General features: G+C 41.1%; 3 protein-coding genes across 4 annotated transcripts; 2 read left to right on the top strand and 1 right to left on the bottom strand.

Moving 5' to 3' along the window:
* The first annotated feature begins 1497 nt into the window (after nt 1-1497).
* Nucleotides 1498-3246, top strand: ccdc85b (coiled-coil domain containing 85B). Its single transcript, XM_080465346.1, has one exon. The coding sequence runs from the start codon at nt 2290-2292 to the stop codon at nt 2890-2892; it is 603 nt and encodes a 200-aa protein (XP_080321472.1). The 5' UTR covers nt 1498-2289; the 3' UTR covers nt 2893-3246.
* A 2352-nt stretch (nt 3247-5598) lies between these two features.
* Nucleotides 5599-9628, bottom strand: fosl1a (FOS like 1, AP-1 transcription factor subunit a). The gene is made up of 4 exons (XM_080465342.1): nt 9183-9628; nt 8361-8618; nt 7231-7338; nt 5599-6870 (listed from the first exon to the last, which is right to left on the bottom strand). Exons 1-4 carry the CDS (start codon nt 9297-9299, stop codon nt 6322-6324), a joined length of 1032 nt encoding a protein of 343 aa, XP_080321468.1. The 5' UTR covers nt 9300-9628; the 3' UTR covers nt 5599-6321.
* A 3568-nt stretch (nt 9629-13196) lies between these two features.
* Nucleotides 13197-21220, top strand: yif1a (Yip1 interacting factor homolog A). 2 transcript variants are annotated; one of them, XM_080465343.1, is made up of 9 exons: nt 13197-13322; nt 13675-13726; nt 17177-17421; nt 18422-18526; nt 19074-19152; nt 19235-19292; nt 19390-19545; nt 19655-19748; nt 20004-21220. In XM_080465343.1, exons 2-9 carry the CDS (start codon nt 13696-13698, stop codon nt 20160-20162), a joined length of 927 nt encoding a protein of 308 aa, XP_080321469.1. In that variant the 5' UTR covers nt 13197-13322; nt 13675-13695; the 3' UTR covers nt 20163-21220. The 2 variants fall into 2 exon arrangements, with proteins under 2 accessions (XP_080321469.1, XP_080321470.1); XM_080465344.1 differs by having other exon boundaries at nt 13273-13356.
* The last annotated feature ends 1440 nt before the right edge of the window (nt 21221-22660 follow it).

Raw genomic sequence — 22660 nt, 5'->3', positions numbered from 1 at the left:
TTTAATGCCCCCCAGCCCCTACATGCCTAAATCTAAAATTTTGTCTGGCATGCACAAAGTACACAAAGAAAAGAATATTGCACATGCAACAGACTGCTCCATTGGCATCGGTGTTATAGTGTAAATCCAAGTCACAACCATTATTTAATTTATAAAAGACAGCCTTCACATGTTATGGGAACATTAGAAGATAGAAGATACACAGGGGTCTATTATTGATCTCTGCCCCTTTGATGGTGTTCACAGTTCTTACTGAACGTGTCAGATCACACAGACAAGCTTCATGCTGAACACGGGGCCCCTACAGGGTGCTCTTTGCTCTCTGACTGCGCGTACACAATCTGCTCTCTTTTCCTACCACGATTAATCTAAATAAATCCCTGCAAATCCCCATGCTCGCCCTCCCTCTCCTAGTTTCTGCATGTGTCCTTCAAAAATCACAACATGTCAGTGGAAATAACTCAGTCGACGCGTCTTTTTGTGAGATCTCTTGCTGCACATCAACACTCTCATTTCTAACCTCACATGACACCCTGATTCCATCCCCAGATCCCCCTTGCTCGGTTAACACCCTACATTGTTATGGCCTCAGTTGAACAATGGAGGTGGGACAGAGGGCGGAAGGATGTGGCTGAATGCCTCAGCATAAACCCATGGAAAAAAGGCCTGCAGTCACACTTTCCGCCAGTGTTCTTTGAAAGGAAATAAGCAAGAGTCTCTCATCGCACAACTGTACTGTTCCTGAGCCCCTTATTAGGTCATACTGTATGTCTTCATTTCCAGGATGGGTTTGTAGTTGACCACATGACTTTCCCTTTTCATTTTCTTTCTGAATCATTCCCACCCAGGCTGTTTTGCTTTCATTGAATTAGTTTATACTACAGCTTAGAACCCAAATGGGGGCGCACACGCTCACCACAGAAAGACAAAAAACCCACATGGAACAGTTCTTCATCCTCAAAATGTTTATATATATATATATATATATATATATATATATATAATGTAGTTTGGAGTGAGATCCGCTTCACCACAGTCATAACCTATTAATTCTAACCACTTAAGGCCCTGTCATTGGCTGTAAAGATTACATGTGGAGAAGCCACTGGAGACATCAAATAAAACCACAAACATTTTTTTTATTAATATCAAACCAAATGTGTCAAATTCAACATGAAAAGTGAAACTTCCCGTGCAAGTACTTCAAAATAAAGGCGGGCCTGGGAAGCATCGTGACTGTGCCAAACGTTTCACAGTATTCAGATTGAAAACAGTGTCAGATCGGTTATATATATTGTGTTATGGTCTATTTGTTTCAAAACGTGTGTCTTTAAGTATGCCCCAGTGTGTGTGAAATCTTAAGAACAACGAGGAGGGGTCTTTATGTTGAAGCAGCTTCGTGTTGAGGCGGCACAAGTCCGGTGGCGCACTGCGCTTTGACGCACGGGGGAGTCCGAGCCGTGAAGCGGCGCAGGCGGACATTGTTGTGGTAACAGTCCAGCTCCAGAGGATGAGCACAGATGATGCATTTATGAGCGGATAACGGGTGGGATCGGGTTTTTGCTCTCGGTCTTTTTTCATTCGGGAGAATGAGTTTGAACTAGCAGGCCGTCGTACCGTGCGAGCTCCTGTTTTTTTTTTGTTTTTTTCCCCCTTCCAGTTCATTCAGCCGGAGCGAGCGCGGCGCGCAGCCCGACGAGAACGATGCCAGCGAGGTAAAAAAAAAAAAGAAAAAAAAGAAATCACAACATCTGCAGGGTGTGCGTCGGAGGGTGGCTGGATTAAGTCTCCAAGGATTCACCGGGCCTTTCTGGAACACATCTAGCACAGTGAAGCCCAAGGGGCGGGTGTCGCCTTCAGAGAGGAGGGGGAACAAGGAGCGTGGTGCTCCCGGAGGCCTTTGGAGAAACAGCCTGCCGTTGAGAGGATGACAGATTGACATTAATGGGGGTTTGTGCTGCATTTTCATACACGGCCTCATTAAAGCCTCGTCCACGGACAACGTACAACGGATTCCGCACAAAACAGCACCGGATTCAGTGCGCCTTGAAGGAAAACCATCTAATTTAAGACATCACATGTTTCTGCCTTGATTTTTTTTTTTTTTTTTTTACCCCCGGTGCTGTTCTGATCGCATACATGACATCTGGAACATAGTGGCTGCAGATGATGATGGCGCTCAGTTGAGCTTACAATCTACACACATCTCAGTGCGGATTCATTCTCAGGTACCCAAAGGTGTCCTTTTTTTGTGGGGTTTTTTTTTGTTTGTTTTTCCGCTGAAAAACAATGGGAAGTGAAGGTGAGATAATAAACCGAGAACTGTCGAAAATGTCCGACGAGGACCTGCTGGCGTGCTCCAAAGAGGAGCTGGTGAGCCGGCTGCGTAAAGAGGAGTCGGACAAGATCTCCGCTCTGATCCAGCGCGGCCGGCTCATCAAGGAGGTAAACAAACAGCTGCAGGGACACCTCCTCGAAATCAGGGAACTGAAAGTCATCAACCAGCGCCTGCAGGAGGAGAACGTGGAGCTGCGGGACCTCTGCTGCTTCCTCGACGACGACCGGCTCAAAGTGAAGAAGCTGGCCCGGGAGTGGCAGCTGTTCGGGCACCACGCCGCCAAAGTGATGCGGGAGGACCTGGGCGGGTATTTGAAAAAGCTGGCCGACCTGGAGCGCATGCAGGACGGGCTGGTGAAAGAGAACCTGGACCTGAAGGAGCTGTGCCTCGTCCTCGAGGAGGAGTGCGTGAGCAGGAGCGACTCCAGCCCTGGAGGCTCCACCGAGCTCAATCTGCCCTGCATGGTGGCGCGGGACCTCGGGGACGGCAGCTCCAGCACGGGCAGCGTGGGCAGTCCGGACCAGCTTCACCTGGTGTGCTCACCTGATGACTGACCCCAGTGTCCATGTCAGCAACGAAGGGCTTCTCCATCCTGCAGAGGAGGCTGTGGACTGACAGACAATTTAATCTGAAGAGGAAAAAGAAATGGCATTAGGGCTTTCTGAATGCTGCAGAGTTTTGTGTGCCACTAGGAATTTTGACTTGACAAAGACTCTGTCACACCTCACATTTCAGGACTTTACAAGGACATTTAATAAATGTTTGCCAGATGATAATGTATCTAAATTTTACAGTGTTTTTTTCTAATGACTCCTGAATTCTCCTTTTTCAGTGGTCTGTTGTTGAGAGAAAAAAAAAATGGGACCAAAAAAGTGGGTCACATATATAAATTTATCTCATGCACTGGACTAGCCTACACTGGTAGAAGCCTTCTTTCTATTGCACTGGTTATCTTGGATCTTTAAATCACAGATCTAGAGATTCATGTCAATCCAGTTTTGAGCCATATTTAGTCCACTGAATTCCAATAGCACTGAAATAGGTGAGTTGTGATTACAACAAAAGAAACTATTTGATATTTGCTTTTGCTACGTGCCCAATAATGTGTAATATTTTATGCACTCACTTCCTCAGGACAGGATTGGAGTGCCATATGTGCATGATGATCGTCACAATTTGTACAGGCCTGTAAACCAATCTTATGTAAAGGCCCTTCAGGTTCACTGTGGGTGGGGCTGCTGGGCACACATTTAAGGTCTCGGATCAGACACAGTTGATGTCTTTGGACCTCATTCAAAGCAGAACTGGAAAAAAATTCTGTCACTTTTTATATATATACATATATATATATATATATATATATATATATATATATATATATATATATATATATATATATATATAAAACAATTGAACTGGAAACTCTTTGTATCAAACTGGAAGGTCTACAAGTTTTGCTGATTTTTATTCTGTTCTATTCAAGGCTGTTTAAATCCACGTGTATGACTTTTTTATGACGTTGATGTTCAGTTGCATATCACAGAGTTTGTTTGATTTGGCGCTTGTCACCTTTCTCTTCTGTAACTCATGCTTTGTATTTAATCTGTGACACTAGGGATGATCTTAACTTTGACCCTTCTTTATCTTGGTTTATCTGTGTTAACTAGCATTACTAACCAATTTTCAGTTTAAATCATAGATGATGCACATGGATTAGAACAGATTTATTTAGTTGTTTAGCTGTTTATTGGTGGGCTATGCTCGTAGTGCACTGAAGAGCTTTAAATACAGTGAGTATGACACTTTGTGCTGCTCTGACCTTTCTTTGCGTGTTCGACTTTGCACAAAGGGGCATTTACGTTTACACGACACAGAATGAAGGATTGATTTCCGCACTTGTTGTTTTGACCTTCGCGCCTGAACTATCTGCTCTTGATTGATGCTCCCGTCATGTCATACAGACTTTATGGATGTTCATCGGTTTTATTTTTAGGATCCCTTTTCGTACAGTCTGGAGCGCTGAAGAGGGGAGAAATGCTTTTACCCACTTAGTGATGCGCAGACGTCCTTTGACAGCAGCATGCATGCTGATTTTTTTATTTATTTTTTTCCTCCTTCATGCTCACCAGCTCTCAGTGGCTCTCTTTCCATCTCTATCCTCTCTCTCTAACCCCATTCCAGCAATCCAATGCCCTCTGAGCCATGGATGTATTAGGGAGAGATTCACTTAGTTTTCTGTGGGAAACGGGAGAACAGAGATGGCAGTGTTTACAGCTGACGGTCAGAGAGCAGTTATTACAGTTTGTTGATATATTCTGCAGTCATAAAACTCTTCCATTCACTGACAATAATGATACCTTCAGTAATGATTATTTTGCTTCTTAATTGCTGGGGGGGGGGGGGGGGGGGTGGCCATGAAACTGTGTTATACACATTGAACAATACTCCAGATAAAATGTAAAATGATGCCTTAATAGGGCATTCAGTGAAATACTTGGAAAAAGAAAATGGCAATGGTACTGACTTTTTGTCACTTTTTGGAGTTGGTCTTATAGACACCATTAAATACTATGTATATGTTAAAGTAAACAACAACTCAAAACTCGGAAAAAACTAAAAACAAATAAGAAATGCAACAATTGTTTTTTATAAATAATACATTTCTCACTGAAGTTTGTAACGGTTCAACAATCTTTTTGCCAAATGTTGTCCCACTGTGACACATATGCATATGAAATAATGTCCCATTGGCAAAAAGAACCATTAACAAGACTTATTATAATTCATAGGCATAGTGCATATGGTTAAATTAGCTGTTTTTAAAAAAAATATGCATGACAAGCATGCATCGAATAGGGATGCCAGATGCTTTTCCAAAGCAAAAGGGACAACAAATCCTCACTGTACGTATTATGAGAAGTGAAAACTAGACAATCTTCAGTGTCGTCATTCTCGCAAATTCCACAAATCTTTCACGAGCAGGACTCGTCTCGATGTTTAGAAAAAGTATTTGTTTACATTTTTTGTCACTGTCATTGATTTACCATCATTAGTTTAGGAGAAACAGGAAGAAATGTGGACGTTACCAGATGTGAACACTTGATTGATAAAGGGTGAAGAGTACACACATCCCACCATTGAGAAGTGAAAGCTCAGGCATACTTGTCAGTCCTGCTACGTTTAATCCAAGCCACAGAAAAAAAAAAAGTTAAAACACATTTCCAGGTTGTTCGTTCAGCAGCAATAATTTTACACCATCACAGGTTTGGAAATTGTTTTTTTTATTTGTAAAAGAGTAGTACAGTTCAAACAAAAGAGAAAAGTAAGGCACTGCCCTCCAGATCAGTTCATTCTTTAGAGAAAATACAAACATTACCAAAAAGTATATATTACACTCTCAAAAATAAATACGTGATTCAATAACCTATATCAACTCCTATGGCCCAGCCTTAGTGGTCAATAATGTTCTTTGTCATAAATTTCTAATTTATTAGACGGTCATACAAAAATAGCGACCATTTGTTTGTAAGTGCTCAAATGTTTCTTTATGAGGACTTTCGTAAAATATTATATTAGTGTAACAAGTTATTAAAGGTAACGTCATCATGAATTTTCCGTTGATTAGACAGTTGTCACAGTTAAACTCTATAAAGCGTGTATACATTTTTAGAGAATAGTTTCAGCATGCAATGCTTTCAAAAGGAACCTCAAACACATTCATTCCATCTCGTATAGCTTTCAATGTGAGAAATATAAAGACTCTATATCAAAAATAGAAGAGTGTAACATTCATTTCCTGACAATGCCACTAGTTTGCATGTTATCTATGAACACAATCAACTCTCTAAAGAGACGCAGTGCAGCAGGTGCTCATTTTGAAATGGTTATTGCAATCATGATTTTCATCATGCTGGGATCTTTTCTCGCACGCTGCGACTGCACTGAAATAAACATTAGTGTTTGGAGGGTGACGGACCCGTCAATCACAGGGTGAGGATGGTTGGCGAGTGCAGGGAGTGATCCGATTGGTCACCGCTGCTGCTGCTGCGACGATGAGCGACCCCGCAGGGCTGAGGGTACTGGATGTTTCCCTGATGCGATGCAGCGTGGGATGTGCTGGGGGCGCTGGTGTCTAACGGGGCAGAAGGATAAGTGAACACCATCCCAGCTGTGAAAGACAGCAAGGATGGAGTGGATGTGAGGACCGGAGTGTGGAGGGACTCGGATTCAGTGACAAGAGCAGAGATGGTTGATGTTGAAGGCTTGGCGGGGATGGTTATCTTCGGTCTGGGCTTCTCCATCTTTGTCAACAGGTTGGATGAGGGTCCGGGTCTGCTGCGGTCTTCTGGTTCCAGTTTAATGGCTCCCATAGAGGAAAGTGGGTGTTTTACATCAGAATCGGAATCAGAGTCCTCTATTTTACAAATGGGGCGGTGAGCTTCCAGGACCAACTCCAGCTTATCCTTCTCCTTTTGTAATTCAGCTATTTCCTTCTGTAAACGTGACTTTTCATCCTCCAGGTCATCAGTCTCCTGCACAGAGTAGCGAAACACAGACAAATTTAGATTCATTCATTCCGGGATGAGGCAAACACTTGTTTACAAAGGCTCAATGAATGAAGCCATTCACTTATTTCAAATTCACAGGCTTAAGGACAAAACACCGTCTGAAATATGACATTATATTCAAGTTAAAGGTCAAACTGGGGTTATTTAATACAAACCTAATCTGAAAGATCACGTTCTCCAAAATTTCCAGATATACTCATTTCAAAGAGTTTGAAGACTATTTCTTCTTGCACCACAAACATTTCAGTTGTACTTTTACATTAGTACTTTTAAGTAATCTTTCCACATCGTTGATGTTATGACAGTGGCACAGTGCTCACTCACATTTTGCAGCGTGTCTGTCAACTCCCGACGACGATTGCGACATTTCGCTGCTGCCAACTTATTCCGCTCCCTTCTTATTCTGCGTCTTTCCAATTCTTCGTGAGACAGCTGTGAAGACGACAAAAAGAAAGCATAGGGAAATAGAATAGATTTAATCGGACAGAATTAAACGACAGAGTCAAACTTCAGGCTTGAAATTGGCTGCCTTGCTTTTAGGAAACAGTTTGTCCTGGATTATCAAAACTACAGGGATCCTTCTTGTGAATTCAGCACAAGTGATGAAACACAGTAGAAATGCTACCACCATGTGTGCACTATGAGTCATCACAGTCACGATAGCTGAATGATTTAGAAACGTCTGTGCTTTTGTGCCTTTGTAACACCCTAGCTCTGACTTCAAGCTGCGCCCCAGTGAATGACTGCTGTTGCTCCAATATTTCCCGCCCTTCTGGCGTGATGAGTCATGCTCAGACCCCAGCAGTGACTCAGGTGTGAGTCACAGAAAATGACTTGCCCCCGTGAGTCACATGACAGTCTACTTCCTGTAGCATGAAATTACAACTCTGTGATGCCGATGTGTGTCAACGTGTGCCTGATGAAATGCTTGAAAAAACCTGGAAAAGCCATTTGTGGGCAAAATGATGCTGTTCCTAAAATGAAAATGGATCATTGTAGTTTTACGCACGACGCTCTGCTAACAACAAGTACACAAACATGAAAGATAGTGTGATACTTTTACTAAGTAAACAATGACTCAAAGTTAACATCATGAACAAACCAAGAATATAAGACCTTGTACTTGTGCCTCTAAACTTTATTTGACCTAAGAGGTGAATTGTGATGTAATAGGTATTATTGCATAAATTTAATTTCCCTATTTCTAAATTCACCGGTGTACTGTGTATGTTCAAAGGAAATGACACAGTTGTGTCATTGAGAATTACAGGATATTACACACTAGTTACATAGAAATGATTGAGCCACCATCCACCCCTCTGTATCTGCATTCCCTCAAGGGAAAATGTGAGGCTGTTCTGTAACTTTATCTCATCTGATGCAACTCGCACTTTCCAAACAGCAGAATTACTTCAGGTCCATGATAAGCAGAGCAAGATCAAAATCTCTCTTACATGGGCGTCGTTCCTGCGCCTTGTCGAATTATTCGCAGCCGCCCTGATAACTCCAGGTCTGAGAAGATGGCTCTGGAAATGGGAAGGTGGTGGACCCAGACCCCTAGCCCCTGACAGGGTCGGGTAAGGAGGCACTGGTGATCGTGAGGGGCCCGGTGGATGCATGAGGGAGGGCTGCACCAGCCATTGAAGGTCTTGGTTGGTTGTGATGGCATTAAGGCTGGGAACAAACTGGCTGCTGCCTGCCATTGTGAATTTCTGTGTAGAGGAAAAAAAAGGTGTAATGTAAGACATTGATAATAGCCTCACAGTTGACCTTAATAAACATCAATTGCAGACAGACAGAACAGATACTGTGTGAGGTTAAATTCAAATATTACAGGTTATAAAGAAGTTGTAAAGATGATCCTGATTATTTAGTTGATTTAGTTAAATATTCATCTTTCACTTTTGGAAGCATATAATAATTCATATCTGTATATACATTGCCAGCCCAGCAGTGAATCCACACAATGTCAAACTAAGATTAACACTATTTTATGATATCCTTGCCTCTATGCAACACAGTTTTATTCAAGCTCAACTACACGGTCTGTTTGTGTTTTAAAATTATTAGCAGCTATCAACATGTTGTTAGTATATTTGCCTTAAGTCACACTGTTGTGACCTTCAACCTGTAGCACTGTTGGGTGACATCACAATATACCTGTTCAAGCTTAGTGCTGTATTAAATATAATATAATATAATATAATATAATATAATATAATATAATATAATATAATATAATATAATATAATATAATATAATATAATATAACCTACCTGCTCCTGCTGGGTGCTGGGGGTGATGGTGCTTCCAAGTGACGCAGAGTTTGACCCAGATGCGGTGCCGGTGAACGGCGGGTTTCCTCTTCCTTGACTCCCAAAGTTTCGGTACATGCTCTCCGTTTCAGTGAGATAGAAAACCAAGTCCAGCTGCGGCTATATGAGCCCCACGTTTCTCGGAATGACTTTCTGGTAGGAGTCTGAGTGTATCAATTCAAACTCTGGGCAAGCCCACCTTATTGCGGTAATCGGTCGAGTCCAAGCCGGATAGTTTTCGAAGGGGAGAAGGGAAGGAAATGTCGCTTCGTTTTTTTTTAAATCGCCCTTAAACGTCCAAAGACACTCTTCAGTTGGTTCTTTCCTCCTTAGTCACACATCCAGAATTGGAAGTCTGAGAGTGTTTGTGAGGTTGTAAACTCTTAAAGCGGTTCTTTAGATTCGCCACGCCCCTCATCACTTACGGGAATTTAGTGCTGTCTGGAGTCTCTCGTGTCACATGGAGGGCTGGAGCGCGTCACTGCCCATATTTGGAGAGAGTTTCCTCCTGAGAGCAGGGCTGGGATTCCTCAGGCAGCTTCACCTCATGGTCTCAAACGCAGTCGTGGAAATGCTACCACACTTTCCAGCTGCAAGTGGAAGTACTGCTGCTATTTGCAGTTTGTTTTTGAGTGTATGTAGATGTTTTAACACCTGCATAATGTGGTAAGTTCATTTTTTTAAAGTTAGTCCAAATCAGTATGTTCAAACTGTTAAATCAGTTTTTTTTAATATGTCTATTTTATATCATTTTACATTACACACACACACACACACACACACACATACACACACACACACACACACACACACACACACACACACACACACACACACACACACACACACACACACACACACACACACACACACACACACACAAACACACACTTATCAGCAAAAGTAATGTCCCCATTTATTAAACTCCTGCACGGTCAAGGATAACGTGTAAACACGATACAGAAAGGCTCCGAAGCACAGAATCCAAAACCATCGAATATTTTCTTTTCACAAGTCACTTTCTTATTCACATAAACTGTTTTCAACAGACAACAAACGTTTCTGTCAGTTAAAATACTGAATTTATTAGTTTCAGCATTTTTCTTACGTGATAGCTGTGTAATATCTACATTTCAAATGTCCTATTCAGTGGATAATTTAATTTGAATGGACTCACATGTGAGAGATGATACAACAAAAGCAAAGATCAGTTCAGAAGATACAGTAACTCTGGGTCAGAGTTCAAGTTTCAATCTGAAACTGAACATGCTTTTTGTTTTGTTTCTATTTAGCTTCCGAGTTTGCCAGGTGCAAAAATGCCATTGTAAGAGGTCGATCTTCAGTATCTTCTTTAAAATTATGGGGGTTACTCAGCATGTATTAACTTGTAATTTCATAACATGCAATATTACAAAGAAGTACTGGGTACAAAGCTTTGACGCAACAGGAATGACCTCCACCCTTCTAATGTTTCACCATATAACTGCAAGCTTCTAATACCTCTGTGAAAGTGACATAAAATGAGTTGTGAAATAGACTCCGAAAATTTGGCAAAAGGCGGCGCATGTGCTGAATGGTGTCGAGGTTTTTGGCAGTCACTCTCACTTTGAAAACCACATCAATGTGCAGCATGTTTGTGGAGATGAGTCAGTTGACTGGCAAAAAAAAGCTGCTCAATTACTCCACCGTCCACCTCGATGTCTGTTTCCAACTTGCAGGCACAATAGAGTACTTTGTAAAAAAAAAAAAAAGGTCTTAAAGTGCTGTAGAGTCGGTAAGCTTAGTCTGTCACAACAGCTGCTGACCTTGCAGTCCCTGAGGACAGAGTTCCCAGCATCGACTGATTTCTTCCGGCTGCTGACTGTCCTCATGTCTCATTTTATTACAAATTTTTCCCTGAAGAATAAGAACTGTCAATATCTTTTGAAAAACTCAGCAGATTGAAAAGCCAGGAAGTAAAGTCTCTTGTGTCTTGAACAATGGAAAAAGTAAAAGCAAAATTGTATTTTTAATTTCTGGAATCCACCTGAAAGACTTGGGGTACTAAAGTCAACTCCGGTTTCTCCTTATCTCTTATTGATGATTGAGACTGCAATAAAAACTCCATGTGCTGGCAGGGTGAGGTATTTTACAACGTCTGTACTTATGGTTTTCAGTCTCACTTGAGTGGGTCTCAGGTTTCAACAATAAAACACCTTGTAATAACAAGGACACACGCAACACACTTTTTTTTTTCCTTGTTCCATGTTTGATAGAGTTGTCTGAAATGTAAATGGGTTAAAGGTAAGCGTCACATGACTCAAGCTTCAGGAATGCAGTGATGACACTGGTGCTTTATATGTCTCCAAAGGTGGACAAGTCACAACTTGTTATGTTCCCTGATTACACTCCCTTGCGTCTACTCACTTAAACAAAAAACAAAAGAAAAAAAAAACCTTTTATTTGATCTGAAAAAAAGTCTGTTTAAAGTCTGACATCTAATTTAATATATGATTTTATTTTTAAGATATTTTGTTTATTTGCATATAAAAGTGTGAGTAAGTGGTTGTTTTCTGTTTAGCTCCACATTTTCCCTCCAAAAGTTAACATTTTCTGTGGTGAGATGGAGGAAGTGTAGATTCCTTTGTAATTTACTCATCTCCACATGTATGCACGTTTACTCATCCACACCCACCCACACTCCCACCCACACAGACACACGTGCTTCACAGAGCCCAACATTATTTTCATGCCATACCCACTTTAATTCATTTGGTTTTGCACATACCGCAATTAACACATTGTGAAATAATGTTTGTGTAACAATAGGTAAGACCTGGATGAGCTCACTGTGGATGCAGATTGAAGGTTTGACCAATAACAGCACTGACTGACCTAAACAAACGGTATCCAATCCTCTGTGTTATATCTGATTCATGCATTTCAGAATGGCAGAGCGCTGGAGCTGCTACCAGCAGACTGGATGGAGGCAGGATACAGCTCGGGGAATAGCGAGTCACCAAATTAGATTCCTTGGATTGTGAATGGAAACTGGACTACTCAGAGAAACACACACCCGCACGCACGGCCACACAAGAAAACTTGCAAACAGACAAAGAGTTTCAATAAATTGAATGAAAAATATGTAATTTTTAAACCATCATTGTTATCATTAGTTGAGGATAACAATATATATACTGGTACATTTCATGCAGGACTTTCACTCACGTAGGAGTATTTTTACAATGTTGTATTTTAAGTTTCTGCTTCTTAAATGAGGAGTAACAATACTGTTGTTAAGAAAATACTGAACAGCAAAGTATAAACTACCTTTTATTACTAACTATTAGTGACTTTTCTAGTACACTACACACGTGTGGGTGTGTGTGTAAGAAAGAAAAAACAATAGATAGATAGATAGATAGATAGATAGATAGATAGATAGATAGATAGATAGATAGCTAGATAGATAGATAGATAGATGGATGGATGGATGGATGGATGGATGGATGGATGGATGGATGGATGGATATTAATGTATATGTTTTTTTCTCGCAAAAAAATTAAACAAACTAGAAAATTCCAGACGAAATTTTGTGTGCCTGTCTCTCCTCTCATCACCTTTGATCTCCTCCATGAAGGGCCTCTCCCATCCGATAAACCTGGAGCAACCACCTTCCTAGACAAACAAAACTACATATAAAATGTCACTGTTTTTTTTTTATAATTGCAGACTGAATGCATGTATTTTCTTTAGTAAAGGAATAATTGTATTTGCTCCAAAAAAAATACTGATAAACGATGAGTGAAATTGTCGGCACACTCAGTGGTGTAACTTTTAACAGCAGATATATGGTGTTATGAGCCAAATTACAGAGGTACACATACAAAATAAGAATCATAGAAGTACTAGTACCAATAAAAAAGTGTGTAACGTGAGAATGAGTAATTCGTTTCAGAATGTATTTTATTGCGAGTGTTGTGTGTTGGTTGTGTGTCTGTCTGTTTACTGCCACGCAGGCACTGGACTGCGCGAGCCGCTAATCGCGCTGATGGGCGGGATCACTGATCCACTGCCTTCTGCCGGAGACACTTAGCCACACGCTAACGTTAGCTCTGGAGGTAAGAGCGCGTATCCCACACATATTTCATCCTGGTCAGTAACTAACCCCTCGACGTACGCCGTGTGTGTTTGTGTAACGCTTGTTATTGACCCGTGTATGCTGACTGTCCTGCTTTCTTCGAGTATCAGCTGAAAATACAGTTATGAGGTTAGCTGACGTGGCTAAGTGGCTAGTTTAGCAGCAGCGTCCACTTAATGAAGGTGTAGGAGTAGAAGTTTAGACTCTTACTAACATCTGACACGGTTTATAACACCGGGGTGATTCGTGTTTTTTGGTTTTTTTTATATCATGCATATGTTTTAAGTGTGCCGCTAACGTGTCATTGTTTTTTTTGTTTTTTTTATCCGAAGCTAACGGCTGAACACGGTGCAATGGACTTGCCACATCAGGGACACCGAGCAAGTAAGTGTAAACAGGAATCCCCCTGAAATACCCCCTGTATTTACCATAATAAAGAAACCTATCCACTTCCTATACGTTTCCTAATAAGTTACACTCACACAAACCACATCCAGCTGACTGTTGGCACATAATGGCATTTCAGTCCATTGTACTAATGACAAATCGCATCCCTGTTGTTTTTATGAATTAGAGGTATGATTCTGACCTAGTTTATGCCCTTTAGTCAAAAGGTCACTGCAGATCAGTTGCTGGATGGTGTGACAAACAAATAGCATCAATCCATGTACTTAAGCAAGTTAGCAATATAATTTCTCCCAAACAAATGTGATTAAGAAGCCTAATGACTTCTTTTTTCTGTTTCTGTCTTAAAGCCGATGTCTCTTGTAATTTCTCCCCTGTGATGTTTATGTTTGCATCGCACTGTGTCATCAATAGGTTCAGCAAACCTCAAGCATTTTAATGATACCCCAGTCCATCTTCTGTGCCACTTTGTCCAGTTCATGTGGGCTGGGGCTGTTCCCAACTGATATCAGCCAAGAAATGGGAAAACCCTGATTATGCTGCTTACCATGACACCATCACATGACCAGTTTCAATGATATAGATATTAAAAATTGTAATCTTATGTTGGGCACGTGACCATATATGATCACTAGGGTTGTTCGGTATACCGGTACTGTATTGGTATCGCGGTACTGACGCCTTTAAAACGATACTATACTGGGCCCGGCTGGTACCATTTAAAGACATTGGGCCTACTTAAGACAGGCTGTATCTAATGACTTTTTTTGTGTTATCTTTTTATTTGGAAAAGTATCGAAAGTATTGAACTACATGGTGGTATCGGTATCGATACCAAAATGTTGGTATCGTGACAACACTAATGATGACTTCTGCATCTTTTGTCAATTTAAACTAAAGGATGTGACAGCCAGAGTGTGAAAGCTTTTTTAGTAGAAGGAAAGATGTACTAGACAATAAGGTGAGCTGCTATGATAGTTGGGTTTTTTTGGAGACTGGTGACAACTGAGGTGGAGGTGGGGGAGATGACGATGGTGAAACTTTCATTGTTCGTCGGCAGATGGGACAATTAATGTTGAGGAGTTTGGACTTGTGCTGAGGAAAGATAGTGGATATTTTGGACAGAGGAGAAGAGGAAGACTTGAAAGAGGACATGAAGACGTTTGGGATAACAGTAGAGAAAGTGCAGGACATAGTGAGATGGAGTGAGATGATCCGCTATGGTGATCCTTTTAAAGAGAGCAGCTGAAAGAAGATGTGCTCTTGTCAACAATGGTCTAATGATCTAATGGTTTTAGGACTAACCACTCTCAGGCATGCTTTCTGTCTATTTGTAAGTCAGGAACTAATGACAGACTCTTTCAAAAGTTTTTTTTTAACTGAAATTTTAGTTTGGTCTGATTGTCATCGTGGTTTTTTTGAATGCCCGAAAAGCCTACATGTACAAATAACAAAAATCTGACTATGCAATTTGTGTCTGTAAAACATTTCTATGAAGCTGTAAGCTTTTCAGTTTTAATAGACACAGCTCACATTTTCTCATTTAAATGTGGCAGAGGCCTGGGGTTGATCCCAGCCAACTAAGGGCGAGAGCAAGTCAAACACACAAGAGACAGACAGCCACACACACACTCCCAATCACACAGACAGATGATTTAGACATAAAAGCTTTTGGACTGTGGGAATAAACCGTAGCACATGAAAAGAAAAAAGAAAAATCCATGCATACTCCACACAGAAACACCCAGAAGCCTGTACTTGTATACCTCATTGTGCCACTCACTGTAACATTATTAATTATCTTTTGAAATATCACTGCACAAGCACACCGTGTAAAAGTCATTCACATGTTGCACCACTGTTTGGCTGAATGCCATGTTATCAAGTGTGATAGGACTTTTATTGCATCGTAATGAGTTTTACCTTAGGATCATTATCAGCTATATGAAATGGCACACCTCTAAAATAAGCATAAGGTTGCTGTTATTGATCACCTTTACCTAATAATCAGCCATTCTAATGGGAGTCACAAAAAGAGCAGTGTCACAAAGGGATCAATGAGTAAAACCTATAAAACTCAGGCTTTATAACAGCAATACTGTTTTATCTAACATCATACAGAGGTTGTGTAGTGTACTGAACAAAATGTTAATGTTAGTACATGAGCCTTCATTCACAGTCATGTATTGTTGACTAGTAGTAAGATTGTTTCGCTGTATGTCACTTGCTGAGTTTTTAACTGGTAGTAAGCAGTAAACTGTTTTTGGAGCAGGAAATGACATGATGTGGTTTTACATTTGATTTAATGTTTTTTTTCAACTGAAGTGCCGAGGATGGAAGCCGGCAGATCACCACTAACGCTTTCTGAGCACCCTAACCTGACGGGCCTAGGGATGGGTTAAAGACAGAGAGCAAATTATGAGATAGATTAGTTGTATATGTGACGATTACATCATTCTTTTTCTTTTTAATGCTGAGATTAACAGGATTTTTTTTAAATTACTCTGTAAAGTCTTTTACCTTTTTACTCCTCTTCACTCCTTTGTTTGCAGAATTGGAAGATGCCATTAAGCTACTGACAGTTGTCTCACCTTTACGCCCCATTCTTCCCTCCTTGGCACATTTCTGCCACGCCTATCAACTCGGCACACTTTTGATCTTTTTTCCAATAATGAGCGTTTGGCAGGGTTGGGCACATGCTGATGTGATGCAAGTTATTTGGCTGGATTACGTCAACGACTTTTTAGTTAGAAGTTGCTGAGGTAGGAAATGAGGGATTTACGGTTATCTAAGTGTGGATCTCATTGGTTGTGATACAGTTGACCAAATTTTAGTGGTGTTACTTAAATGTACGTACGTATTTATGTATGATTAATGTATGATTTTTGTACCACATGGGCTGATCAATGATTTCTTATATTTGAGTGTTCATGTGAAGAACTAGAAATCACCAACTGTTTCGTCTCAGAAGTTTCATTCCGTCTTATTGATAAGTACCCCCATCTTGTCTGGTTGAAGCTTAAGTCATAAAGTCCTGATTAGAAGAATAGAATGATAATAAATGTGTTCTGTGATTTGATTGGCAGATATGAATACGCTTCTTGTTGGACTTGGACTGATTGCATTGACTTTGGGCATTGGGACATTGTTTTTTTTTTTTTGTGCCTGCTCTCGTACAAGGTCGCCACAGTTTACACTTGATGTCCTCCCTGATCCAACTCTCAGTGGTATTTGGTACAAGGATTCGAACTCCAACCAGTCACAAACTCGCTTGCACTGTGATTTTAAACTGGGTGTAAACACGGAGGGACAACTAAACTAAACAAAGCTGCTATAACTCAAGAGTTTGTGTGTTATCTGGTCATGTCGCTGTTTGTTTTTGTTTTTTTTCATGGAATTCAGACTGAGTCGTGTCAACTTTTTCCACAGCAAAGCCCAGAGCTCGTGCAGCTCCTCCTCCGGCAGGCTCCGTCCTGTTTGACGACACCAGTTCGGCGGCGCCACCAATGAGCAATCAGGGTTATTACACGCCTGCATACAATATGGAGGGAACCTCCAACGACATGCAGGGAGGACCTGAGATGAACAACCTCTTTGCTGACCCGATGGCCAACGCTGCAATGATGTACGGCTCCTCTTTGGCCAACCAAGGAAAGGATATGGTAAACAAAGAGGTGAGAAAATGCGGGTTTTCCACCCTCGATTTAAACTCCTCAGCCTTTTCAATAAGTACACATTTCTGTTCAATGGGATCCTATACAGCAGCTCTGCCATTACAAAAATAATATTCAACTTTTGCCACCCCAGAATATTAAAAAACATCTCTTAACAACACTGAATCTACACTCCCTGGAGCTGATCACAGCTAACAATCGGTGACGGCAGGATGCACCATGTCCCCAGTCTGCACACACATTCACACCCACTTACGAAATAACTCCAAAAACCTGTTTTCAGACTGAGAAAACTAAAACATCTTGACTCTGCAAAAACCCGGGCTCAAAACCCTTTTGCCGCAACCGTGCTAACCACTACCGCTCTATAAAGCTTTCATACAGCTTCAAGTTTCAAGAAAATTCACACTTTCAAGCAGCTGCAGTCAGAATTTCATAAAACAAAAAAAAATGATTGAAATAATTAACTTCTGCTAATTGCTACAGTACAGCTGTGCTAATGTGAGCCTGCTTGTTTGCAAGAGTTTGCTCTTGTGGGATTTTGAGTGTCACTGAAGGGAGCTATTTCCATCATAAGTTAATAATTTGTGAAGCACTCAGACACAAAGATTTGCTATTTCACTGACTTTGAGAGCACTCCAATATTTCCTTCCTCTAAACTCCGCTCGAATATTCCGTGTATTAGTCATATCTCGAGCTAAAATGGAAAGTTTCCTGTGTCACTTCCAGTGGACAGGTTTTCAATCAGGTTCGGAAATAACCGTGACACATTAATGTAAAAGTGACACTAACGTGTCACCTGTGGGATGAAAGGGATGAATCCCGGGTTGTTTCACCGGATTGGCAGCGTCGACACGCTTCATACCAAAGTGATGCATAACCTCGAGACCTGGCACAACCTCCTTTTTATAAAAAAATGACTGACTCAATATTTATTATCCTTGGCAGACTGTCTCATCTCATCTGTTAACTTAATGTTTGCGCCTCTCCTTCTTTTCAGATCAGCAGATACATGTCTGTGAACAAGCTGAAATACTTCTTTGCAGTGGACACCAGATATGTCATGAAGAAGCTTATGATCCTCATGTTCCCTTATACACATCAGGTAATCTCAGCCTCTCGTTTTCACACTCCGTCTCACACACAGAACTTTTAAATAGCCCAAAAACAGTGTGATGCTTTTTCACTGGTATCATGTTTTAGTCCCGTCCATACTGTACACCCAAGATAATCTGCCACTTTTATCATTCCTCCAGCTTTATTTATGAACAGGGCAGTGCTGTGGTTGGACACCAAGCTCACTCAGATTGTGTATTCAGTGATCTCTCCAAACACTCTGTGCTCTGATAATGTGCAAACTCTCTTTACAAGCTGCATAGTGTTCACTCAACATTCTGCTCACTATTACCTGGTGATTACAACTCACATTTATCACACTGTCGGCAAAACAACCCATGAAAAAAAGTCACCCTTGAGTGTGTATTTCATTAATTTACCATAGTAAGTTGGTTTCACAGGTGCATATAATGGTTGTGCGAATAATTTCAACTTGAATTATTTGCTGATTTGTTTGAATTTAGACTCCTCAGGTGAGACGAAGCCTCATTTGATTCTTAACACTGATGATCGGTTCATATTTGTGTTGTTGGCAGGACTGGGAAGTGCGGTATCATCGAGACACGCCACTCACTCCGAGACAGGACGTAAACGCACCTGATCTCTACATACCAAGTCAGCATCACACACCCGTAAACGGCAGAATGTGCTGAATTGATTGCATAACGTTTAAAGTGGGCTCTTTATATTCTTGTAGCGATGGCTTTCATCACCTACATTTTACTCGCTGGAATGGCCCTTGGCATTCAGAAAAGGTGAGTAATTCCTCCTGCTGTGGTTTTCATTCATGACTCACATTAGTGTGTTTGTGTGAGATAAGCTGAATGGGATTTGTGTTGGCTCGACGTGAAGATTCACCCCGGAGGTTCTCGGACTGTGTGCCAGCACTGCCCTCGTGTGGATCATCATCGAGGTCCTGGTGATGTTGCTGAGTTTGTACCTGCTGACCGTCCACAGCGACCTCTCGACCTTTGACCTCATCGCCTACAGTGGATACAAATACGTCGGGTAAACTTGACGTCAGATGCACTTGTTTTAAACTCATTTACAGATTTATGGCCTGTCTGGATATTTGGTGGTTTACTGTGTGGATGTTCCCTTCTTTTCTCCTGATCAGGATGATCTTCACTGTGTTGTGTGGCTTACTGTTTGGCAGCGATGGTTATTTTGTGGCCCTGGCCTGGTCCTCCTGTGCCCTTATGTTCTTCATTGTAAGTAATTTTATTCTATTCTCCACTAATGTTAAAGAAAACAATATATATATATACACACAAGAAGAAACCATCCAGATTTCTCTAACCACTAATAATATGCATGTACCAGTAAAAATAATATCATGCCACAACTTGACTGTCGGGTTATTTGAGGGATCACATGCTGGTCTAACTACTTGTGTGTTCTATAAGTGATGTGACTGTGAATCTAAAAAAAATAACTCGATTGAAACTGAATGACTTCTTCAACAGGTTCGCTCTCTGAAGATGAAGATCCTTCCCTCCATCTCCTCTGAGTCCATGGGAATGGGATCAAGTGCCAAACCTCAATTCCGCCTTTATATCACTGTGGCAACAGCAGTGTTTCAGCCAATCATTATTTACTGGTTAACTTCTCACCTGGTCAGGTGACTGTGAGGCGCGTTGTGACCTTCAGTCCGAGTGTGCTGACCCCCCAAAAAAACACCTGGTTGTTGAGTGAATCTGCCTTTATACGCCCTTTTCTTTTGTTCTTGTTTCAGTGAACTCAATGCATATGTAGACAGTGTTTTGCTGCGTCGTTTGTGTCGGCTGGACATTTTCACAAAATAATGGTTTCTCTGATTTAACCAGGAATCGTGTTTTCTATGTGTGATAACACATTGTAACTATTACATAAGGGCTTTAATGAAGAGACTTGCTTGTTCTGAAAGGGTTCAGTTCAAGTTTGTGTAGATGCTTCACAGTATTCACACCACGGAGACAAAAAACACGTGATCGGAGCGCCATCTTTCCTTTTTTGATGCTGCTGCATTATTCCCCGGAATCTTATTTATCTACAATTGACAAAGCATGACAATGTTTGGATTTTTGTAGAGAATATTAAATATATTTAGCTTTGTGTATTGACTTAAAACTGTTTAAAATAATTTCTTTATCTGTTTGTTCTTGTTTTATTGCTTTGAATGTGATTTTTCATTTTTAAAGATGGTTTCACAGATTCCGAATTATTTGGATTCCATGATGATGAAGGGAGGTTTCCTACATGATGTTTTGATCAGGGATTGTCATTTGAATTGTAACATGGAACCAAAGACATTCAGAGCTTTGCATAGAAACGAATAAATCTGAAGTACATTGAAATATTTAATATGCACATTATCATAACGTCAAAGCTTAACATGCATAACTAATATCGGACACTATTACACTGGTTTCATCACAAGCACACGACTTTTGTCCTTCAGTTTGATTTAATGCTACTTTACACTTGAGTGTCTCTAATTATCAGAGAAAGTTTTTCTTAATTTGCATTCCATGTCAACGTGCTACACTTGGATGAGAAAGCTGATTAGATGGGAGCGTAGCAAGTAAAATATGTGTTCTAATCCTGGCTGGATTATCCATGGACCGCAGCATGCAAGTGTCTTGGGACACCTGCCAACAGAAGACACTTGATAATGATGACAATAAAAGATAAAACAACTTGTAAAAGTTGTCAGGACACGTGTTAGTCACTGGAAGAAACCAAACAAGTACAGCCAAAGCTGCACAAAGATTATATAGCTAAGTGATCTGAAGAGATGCTCGGCCACTGTTTTTTATTTATTTATTTATTTTAATTGCCTTTTGTGCACAATGAAATAATTCATGGTATTTATCTTTGACATGATCAGAAATTGTTTCATGAACTGGGATGAGTGGGTGTTGGATGATCGTGGTTCACATTATAGTGAGGAGCTTGTGGGTTCAAGTCAGTGGGGGGGGGGGGGGGGGCTTTCCCATGGTGGATGTGACTGGTTTAGCCTGCGATGAACTGGTGAGCCCTGCTTTCACCTCTTGTTAATTCTAATCGAGTCCAGTTGAAGAAATTGATGTAGAAAATGGGTGAATGGTGACTGACACCAACTCTTACTGGATCATACTCTTAAGGTGGCATTTCCCACGTGGCTGCTGGTATTTTGCTGTAACACCCTGCACCGGGAAACACTGTCCCTCGTGCTCTTGTGTGCTCGGCGCGGGAGCGCGCCCGTAGATGCGCGCTGAGCGTCCTTTCGGTTCCCATGGTGACGGCGGACAGCAACACAGACAGAGGTGTCCGACCGCGACTCCACTTCTCCACGTCTGGGTTTCACCTGCAGCTTCGCAGCCAGCGGTCCCGGGCTGGTCGAGCGGGCGGATCCGTGTTCTGGTGGTTCGGTGAGTGAATCGGTGTGTCTTAGTTTTGTGGCTTTGAGCGCCGGAAGCTTCACCTGTGCAGGGGGAGAGGCGGCTAAATGAAACTTTATATTGTTCCGCCATTTGCCCGTTGGAACTGCTTTGCAGAGCCATGTGGCATCGTACAATAACTTTTAGGAGGTGAAAACTTCAATTTATCTAATAAGTGATTGTCAAAAAAAAAAAACCCTGCATCGTTTATAACAAGCTGAAGATGAAGATTGACTCTGAGCTGCACCTGTTGACTGAGCAGCTTTTGGTCCTGCAAGAGCGAACTTTGAACGCTTGGTGAAGGCAGACGAGTGGAAAACATTTAACTGGATTAAGGTGATGACTTTTTACTTCAGTCCTGCTTTGTTTAACCATTTAAAAAACCTGTAACGAGCCCAGAGTTCACACCCTGCATGTTTTAATTTTTTTTTTGAATGGTAGTCAGCCAAAACAATCAGCTGACTGCAAAACTTCAGCTGTGTTTTGTTTCTGTTTATCATTTCAGTCACCTCAAAGTGTCGAGATACCCTGATATTCCTCAATCAACCTAAAACACATTAAAACAATGACTCGCCTTTTTTTTCTTCATCTTAAAAAAATGACAAAAATCGGAATCTTAAGCAAATGTGAGGTTATTCACTTTTAAATTATTTTTATACAATATTTCTACATCAGTTCTGCTCTGCAGGCCGACAATCTTGAAACATTTTGTTTTTCAAAAC

This window comes from Lipophrys pholis (genome assembly GCF_963383615.2).
Source record: "Lipophrys pholis genome assembly, chromosome: 6".
Classification (NCBI taxonomy): Eukaryota; Metazoa; Chordata; class Actinopteri; order Blenniiformes; family Blenniidae; genus Lipophrys; species Lipophrys pholis.
This window is presented reverse-complemented; position numbering and strand designations above follow the sequence as displayed.